This window comes from Heptranchias perlo, chromosome 6 (assembly GCF_035084215.1).
Source record: "Heptranchias perlo isolate sHepPer1 chromosome 6, sHepPer1.hap1, whole genome shotgun sequence".
Taxonomy (NCBI): domain Eukaryota; kingdom Metazoa; phylum Chordata; class Chondrichthyes; order Hexanchiformes; family Hexanchidae; genus Heptranchias; species Heptranchias perlo.
This window is the reverse complement of record NC_090330.1, coordinates 111,213,121-111,220,809: the sequence shown is the minus strand read 5'-3', so window position 1 is coordinate 111,220,809 and position 7,689 is coordinate 111,213,121. Positions and strand designations below refer to the sequence as shown.

General features: G+C 57.6%; 1 protein-coding gene across 2 annotated transcripts; it reads right to left on the bottom strand.

Moving 5' to 3' along the window:
* Positions 1 to 239: 239 nt before the first annotated feature.
* Positions 240 to 6,817, bottom strand: LOC137323161 (inhibitor of growth protein 1-like). 2 transcript variants are annotated; one of them, XM_067986645.1, is made up of 2 exons: positions 6,222 to 6,817; positions 240 to 1,460 (listed from the first exon to the last, which is right to left on the bottom strand). In XM_067986645.1, the coding sequence occupies exons 1-2, from the start codon at positions 6,355 to 6,357 to the stop codon at positions 766 to 768; spliced, it is 831 nt and encodes a 276-aa protein (XP_067842746.1). In that variant the 5' UTR covers positions 6,358 to 6,817; the 3' UTR covers positions 240 to 765. The 2 variants fall into 2 exon arrangements, with proteins under 2 accessions (XP_067842746.1, XP_067842745.1); XM_067986644.1 differs by lacking the exon at positions 6,222 to 6,817 and adding an exon at positions 4,278 to 4,974.
* Positions 6,818 to 7,689: the final 872 nt, after the last annotated feature.

The window sequence follows — 7,689 nt, the reverse complement described above, 5'->3', positions numbered from 1 at the left end:
GAGGGCGAACGAGAGAGGGGCGAGCGAGAGAGGGGCGAGCGAGAGAGGAGAGAGAGAGGGGAGAAATGAAACATTGGCGTGGGGAATACTGTAGGTGCAGGTTCGCTAATTCCCAAACTACTGCCGGGGAAAGTGTGGGAGACGGGGAGAGCATTGCCGAGGAAACTTTAATCTGGCCAGTGCCCCTCAACCACTGTCATAGGAACAAGGCAGCAAATCACAAACATAACTGCCAGGCATTTAATTTGTTGGTTTTTTTATATATATCACAGCTGTACAGTTTTTCTGTTAAACAAATAACAATAAAATTATTTCTTACAATATGGTTAAACCCTATGCCGATGAATCATACACTATACATGAAAAGCTTGCACCTGTACATTTATACAATGTCTTAGAAACTAAAAAAACATCGCTATTTCTGATAAATATTTTAATAAAACCATTTCCTCCTTTTTATTTGTCCTTATGGAGATGAGGTGTTGTTAAAAAAAAAAGAAAGTGAACACTGAAGTTTTTATAATTTTCCCAAGAAAGTGTGTTTTTTTTACAAAACGAAAAAAGTCCATGCACTGGACACGAGACTTAAAAACCGGGAATCTTTTATTCCCACTCGTTACTTGCAAAAAAAAAATAATAACTGGTCTCCAGAAGGAATGGCTTGTTTAAAATACACTCCAACCATCCTTTCACCTAAAGAGGCGAATGTTTCGATAATAAATATACATTAATTTGTGTTGCTGTACAGATAGCGGGAGGCTGGAACTACCTGGTGTAGCTCCTTTCCTTTTTGGATTTCTCCAGAGCTTTGTCCATGGTCTTCTCATTCTCGCCCCTGCATTTGGGACAGTACCATTTGCCCTTAGGCTTGTGGTTGAGACTCACGCAGGAGAAGTGGAACCACTCGATGGGACACTCGTCGTTGTCACAGCCAATCATCTCCCCATAAGAGACCTGATTGCAGAGGCAGTAAGTGGGCTCATTGGGGTCAATGGGCAGGTCTGGGGGAGACGCTTCCCTCTCCGCCTTGGCTTTACATCTCTTCTTCTTCTTGGAGGTTTTGGCTTTCTTCTCCTTTGGCGTTCCCGCGCCGGCCTCCTCCTGCTCGTGGTTGCTGGACGCGTTCTCCCGGTTCTCGTTGTTCCGCTGCCTCCGAGACCTCTTGGCGCTGGGCTTCTCCACCAGCGCTGTGCCCTCGCTCCTCGACTTCTCCAGCGAGGGCTTGTTGTTGGCATCGTAAGTCTCGGTGCAATTTTCGAAAAGCTCGACGTGGCTTTCCACCTGCCGGCTCCTGTTCTCCACCAGCTCCACCATCTGGTTCACGATCTGGATCTTCTCGTCGCCCAACTCCTGGCTCCGGATCAGCGCCCGTTGGATGTAGTGAAGGATCCGCCTGCGCTGCACCACATCCGTCTCCCTCTTCTGCTTCTCGTAATATTCGTCCAGCTCCTTCAGGATGTCTGGAGAAAGAAAGAAGAACTTGCATTTGTATAACACCTTTCATGACCCAAAATGCTTTACAGCCAATGAAGTACTTTTGAAGTGTAGTCACTGTTGTAATGTAGGAAACGCGGCAGCCAATTTGCGCACAGCAAGATCCCACAAACAGCAATGTGATAATAGCCAGATAATCTGTTTTAGTGATGTTGGTTAATGGATAAATAATAGCCAGGACACTGGGGAGAACTCCCCTGCTCTTCTTCAAATAGTGGCCATGGGATCTTTTACATCCATCTGAGAGGGCAGATGGGGGCTCGGTGTAACATCTCATCTGAAAGGCGGCCCCTCCGACAGTGCAGCGCTCCCTCAGCACTGCCCCTCCGACAGTGCGGCGCTCCCTCAGTACTGACCCTCCGACAGTGCGGCGCTCCCTCAGTACTGACCCTCCGACAGTGCGGCGCTCCCTCAGTACTGACCCTCCGACAGTGCGGCGCTCCCTCAGCACTGACCCTCCGACAGTGCGGCGCTCCCTCAGTACTGACCCTCCGACAGTGCAGCGCTCCCTCAGCACTGACCCTCCGACAGTGCAGCGCTCCCCCAGCACTGGCACTGGGAGTGTCAGCCTAGGTTATGGGGCTCAAGTCTCTGAAGTTGGACTTGAACCCATGACCTTCAGGCTCAGAGGTCAGGGTGCTACCAACTGAGCCAAGGCTAAAGAAAAAACTTACCTGCATTAAAGTTACAACACCCGGAGTGCAAAAATCACAGCGTGAATCAGCGGATCACATTGTAGAACAGACTGAATATCTGGTCAGTGTGGAAATGCAACACAATTCTTATCGTCTGTATAATCAAAAAGACCAGCGAGTACAACAACCCCAAGAACAGATGTAACTTGTAATGTTTTCATCAAGTTCAAAGAAGGACTCCGGGAACACTGGAAATAATTTCAACTGAACACGGTCTCAGCACCTTGATAAAAACCCCTCAACAGCAATCTGGATTAATGGAGTGATCGATGGTGATTGCTGAATAAAGCAGCATTGTGCAAATTTCACCACAAAAAGGGCAACCACTCCACAAATCTCCAACATTGTGAAAGGAAATTCTTCCTCTTGCACTAAATCAGTCAGTGTGCAAATGACTAAACTGTCTCTTTGGTATTTCACTACAACCACTTTGGTTCAAATGAGGAAAAAGTGAACACATTCAGACTCTAAATCTAAAGGTGAGGAAGCAAAAGCTTAAACTTTTATTGCCTTTAAATACTTTTGCCCAACTTAATGGAAAATGTCTCAGAAGATCCTGCAATGGTGGTTCTCTGTCTCACTAACCACACACACTGATTAAAGTGACCCAGTGTGAGGCGTGTGTTTTATTAGCAAATTTATACAATTCTCAAACTTAATGTCCCAAAGTGATTATTAATCCCAATGCTCTGAAACTGCCCCATCGAGCAGGGAGAGTTTGAATGATTTCTCTCCTTGTTGAAGGAGCCGATTCCCCCAAAGGTCGGTTTTTCTCATCAAATAACCGGGTCGGTCCGTCAGTGGAGATTTCATTTCATCCTCAGGGAGAGAGAGAGGGGGAGAGAGAAAGAGAGGAGACAGAGGGAGAAAGAGGAGAGAGAGGAGAGAGAGAGAGAGAAAGAAGAGAGAAAGGGAGAGAGAAAGAGGAGAGAGAAAGAGGAGAGAGAGGGAGAGGGAGAGAGAAAGAGAAAGAGGGAGAGAGAGAGAAGAGAGAGAGAGGGAGAGAAAGAGGAGAGAGAGGGAGAGAAAGAGGAGAGAGAGGGAGAGAGAAAGAGAGAGAGGGAGAGAGAAAGAGAGAGAGGGAGAGAAAGAGGAGAGAGAGAAAGAGAGAGAGGGAGAGAGAAAGAGAGAGAGGGAGAGAGAAAGAGGGGAGAGAGAAAGAGGGGAGAGAGAAAGAGGAGAGAGAGAAAGGGGAGAGAGAAAGAGGAGAGAGAAAGAGGAGAGAGAGGGAGAGAGAAAGAGAGAGAGGGGGAGAGAGAGAGAGAGAAAGAGGAGAGAGAGAAAGAGGAGAGAGAGGGAGAGAGAAAGAGGAGAGAGAGGGAGAGAGAAAGGGGAGAGAGAGAGAGGAGAGAGAGAAAGAGGAGAGAGAGGGAGAGAGAAAGAGGAGAGAGAGGGAGAGAGAAAGGGGAGAGAGAGGGAGAGAGAAAGGGGAGAGAGAGAGAGAGGAGAGAGAAAGAGGAGAGAGAGGGAGAGAGAAAGAGGAGAGAGAGGGAGAGAGAAAGGGGAGAGAGAGAAAGAGGAGAGAGAGAAAGGGGAGAGAGAAAGAGAGAGAGAAAGAGGAGAGAGAGAAAGAGAGAGAGGGGAGAGAGAGGGAGAGAAAGAGAGGAGAGAGAGAGAGGGAGAGAAAGAGGAGAGAGAGAAAGGGAGGAGAAAGAGGAGAGAGAGGGAGAGAGAAAGAGGAGAGAGAGGGAGAGAGAGAGGGAGAGAGAAAGAGGAGAGAGGGAGAGAGAAAGAGGAGAGAGAGGGAGAGAGAAAGGGGAGAGAGAGGGAGAGAGAAGAGGGGAGAGAGAAAGAGGAGAGAGAGAAAGGGGAGAGAGAGGGGAGAGAGAAAGGGGAGAGAGAGAAAGAGGAGAGAGAGGGAGAGAGAAAGGGGAGAGAGAGAAAGAGGAGAGAGAGGGGAGAGAGGGAGGAGAGAGGGAGGAGAGGGGAGGGGGGGGAGAGGGGGAGGGAGGCGGGGGTAGGGGGGGAGGAGGGGGGGGGAGGGTGTTGATGAAAGTCAGTCCCAAAGTGAATGAGAGAATCCAGCGGGAGCGGGAGCGGCTCTGAGCAAAACTCAAACTCCGAGCAACAAAAGTAACTGTTTCCAACCGGAAATACAAATGAGACTGAATCGATCCCCAGAAACTCCGCAATCAATCGATCGATCAATAATCATCATCATCGATCCGCGCCGAGCCCCAGCTCCTGGGCAGAGCCCCTGTCCCAGCCCCGGGAGAGCCCCGGTCCCGGTCCCAGTCCCGGGTCCAGTCCCAGTCCCAGTCCCGGCCCCGGGAGAGCCCGAGCCCGAGCCCCGGTCCCGGCCCGGGAGAGCCCGAGCCCGAGCCCCAGTCCCGGCCCCGGGAGAGCCCGAGCCCCGGTCCCAGTCCCGGCCCCGGGAGAGCCCGAGCCCCGGTCCCAGTCCCGGCCCCGGGAGAGCCCGAGCCCCGGTCCCGGTCCCAGTCCCAGTCCCGGTCCCGCATTGGTTTACAATCCGAGCCCGGCCCCGAATGAAGAGCCTAAAATGGAGAATAAAGGGGGCGGTCCGAGGGGGATGGAGCCAGCCGGCCGGGCCCGCCCACTCCCCGGAGTGACGTGCCGTTCCCCAATCAGCGCTCGAGTCTCCCATCCCGCACACGAGCGGCGGAGCCAATCGGAGTGCGGCGGCCCAGTCCGTGATTAGCATATAACGGCGCCCCGCCCCCTCCCAGTGACAGGCCGGCGAACCAGCCTATCAGAGCATGCGGCGCGGCCAACAAGGAAACCGAGGGCGACCAATCAGCGAGTCGGAGGCGGGGATATGTTAATGAAGGACGGCGGCTATAATTGAGACCCGGGACCGGGGCCCCGCACAATACCCGGGGCAGACCCGAGCCAAACACCCGGGGCCCCCGCACAATACCCGGGGCAGACCCGAGCCAAACACCCGGGGCCCCGCACAATACCCGGGGCAGACCCGAGCCAAACACCCGGGGCCCCGCACAATACCCGGGGCAGACCCGAGCCAAACACCCGGGGCCCCGCACAATACCCGGGGCCGGCCCGAGCCAAACACCCGGGGCCCCGCACAATACCCGGGGCCGGCCCGAGCCAAACACCCGGGGCCCCGCACAATAACCCGGGGCCGGCCCGAGCCAAACACCCGGGGCAGACCCGAGCCAAACACCCGGGGCCCCGCACAACACCCGGGGCAGACCCGAGCCAAACACCCGGGGCCCCGCACAATACCCGGCCCGGAGAGCGACCCAGAACCCGGGGACCCGCGCCCCAAATCCTCACACTGGCTCCTTCACCGGGGAGCAGCAAGCTGCCCCGCACCCGGGGGTCGGTTCCCTTCACCGCCCCCCCCCCCCCCCCCCCAGAGAGATTCTGAACACGGCGGGCGGGTTGCGGGAGAGGGCGGGAGCGAGTTGTCGGCGGGCGGGACAGGGAAGGAGGGTGGGCGCGGGTTGCGGTCTCATCAACGCCGGCCCCGCAGTTACAACCGGGAAACGAAAACCCAGCCCACCGCCTGCCGCCGCCCGGGAGCCGGCCCTTGTCCCGGGAGAGTCTCCTGTCCCCTCGGGCTTCCCCTTGTCCGCAAGCTCCCTCCACCCGGGGCCCGGCTCCCCCCCCTCCCCGCGGCCCGGCTCCCCCCCTCCTCCCCGCGGCCCGGCTTCCCCCTCCCCCTCCCCGGGGCCGGCCGGCTCCCCCCCCCCTCCCCGGGGCCCGGCCCGGCTCCCCCCCCCTCCCCGGGGCCCGGCCGGCTCCTCCCCCCCCTCCCCGGGGCCCGGCCCGGCTCCCCCCCCCTCCCCGGGGCCCGGCCCGGCCCCCCCTCCTCCCCGGGGCCCGGCCCCGGCTCCCCCTCCCCCGGCTCCCCGCGTGTCAGCGGGACATTTTATTCCTCTTTCTGTCAAAATGGCTGTGATAAAACTCATCTTTTGTTCCGGCACCGACGCTGCATCCCCTCCTCCCCGCTCCCTCCCCGGGCTTGCGGAGGTGAACGATGGCCGGGGGCCGGGGGCCGGGGGCCGGGGGGCCGGGGCTGAGCAGCCCGGCCAGGCGCCCCCCTTTTACCTTGGTATTTTGCATCGATCTCCCTCATCAGGGAGACGTTCCGCTGCAGATCAAAAGGCAGAGACTCGATGGAATCCAGATAATCCTCCACATAATTCACAACGGGCGCCGGGTCTCCGTTCGCAGGACTCAGCATCGCGGCGGCGACATTTGTTATTAGTTGGGGAGGGAGAGGGAGGGAGAGGGAGGGGGTGAAGGGGGGACTCGCTCCGCTCACGGCCGGGGTGAGGGGGGGTGAGCAGGGGGGGAGCGGGGGACTCTGTCTCCGCTCACGGCCGGGGTATGGGGGGTGAGGGCGGGGGGACTCTGTCTCCGCTCACGGCCGGCAGGGAGGGGGTGAGGAGCGGGCTGAGGAGGGGGGACTCTCTCTCTCCCTCTCTCCCTCCACACACTGGGGGGGGGAAATAAAATAAAATCACCCCCAAACAAGAGTGAGAGGCGAGTGAACCCCTCCTCCCCCTGCCCGTGCACTGTGGTGAGAGGCGGCGCAGTGCTCACTATTTCCCCCCCCCCCGCTTTACACACTCAGCTCACACCGATCCTCACACTTGGTCCAACGTGGAAAAAGCGAACCCAGTTTGAAACACTTGGGAAACACTCGGCCGCACCGCGCATGCGCGCCCGCGTCGCTCATTTGCATATCATTGTGACGCCGTCCGCGCCGCCCCGAAAACTTTAGCATATTGTTTTTTTTTCCCCTTCTCCTTTTTATATCCCTCACTCACCTCACTCCCTCCCTCCCTCCCTCCCCCTCAGTCCCTCTCCCTCCCTCCTCCCTCACTGGTTTAATGGAGTGTTGGGAAGGGGGTTTCACGGTCGTGCCGCTGTTTATTTTTCAATGTCCTCCCATCAGCTTCATTCCAACTTTATTACTGACTGTCGTGATTGACGCGGGCTCTCCGCCAATCACAAGCCGAGCCACGCCCCAACCGGGTGACGCGAACAGAGATCTCGGCCAATGAACGGCGCCCGGAGGCGGGACCTCCCGCCCCTGCCCCGCCCACCCATAAAAAAAAAAGCCAAAAAAAAATACGGTTGTCAACAGCCGGCCGTGCCGACTGCGCATGCGGCCCCCGCGGTGGCCTCTGGGAGTTGGAGTCCGCGGCCCGTCCGGCGCCGTGACAGCGGGACCCGGAAAGACTACAGGTCCCAGGGGGCAGCGCGCCGGCCCGGCCGCCGCTCAGGTTTGAAATTAGCGGCGAAAGGGTGAACGGCGCGGTTCAAAGGTCAGCGCTAACAGGGCGGCGGTAACCTTGAGTCGCGCTTTTACCTCAGATAGAATGGGATGGCCGGGGCGGGGGGGCACCGTTGCCATGGAGCCGCCAGTTGCTAGGCTATTAAAAGAAAACACCGCCGGTTTTTACCTCAGGGGCACCGGTCCCCCCTCGGGCGGCTCCCCCCCCACCTCCTGGCCCGGGGCCCCGCCTCCTCCCCCCGGGGCCCCGCCTCCTCCCCCCGGGGCCCCGCC

What these genes read in the sequence shown, in the direction of transcription:
- LOC137323161 (XM_067986644.1), bottom strand. Translation starts at nt 4,851, where the DNA reads ATGCTAATCACGGACTGGGCCGCCGCACTCCGATTGGCTCCGCCGCTC. An exon ending in CAGTCTCATTTGTATTTCCG is followed by an intron (nt 1,461 to 4,277) that starts GTTGGAAACAGT and finishes TTCTTTCTCCAG; the next exon opens with ACATCCTGAAGGAGCTGGAC.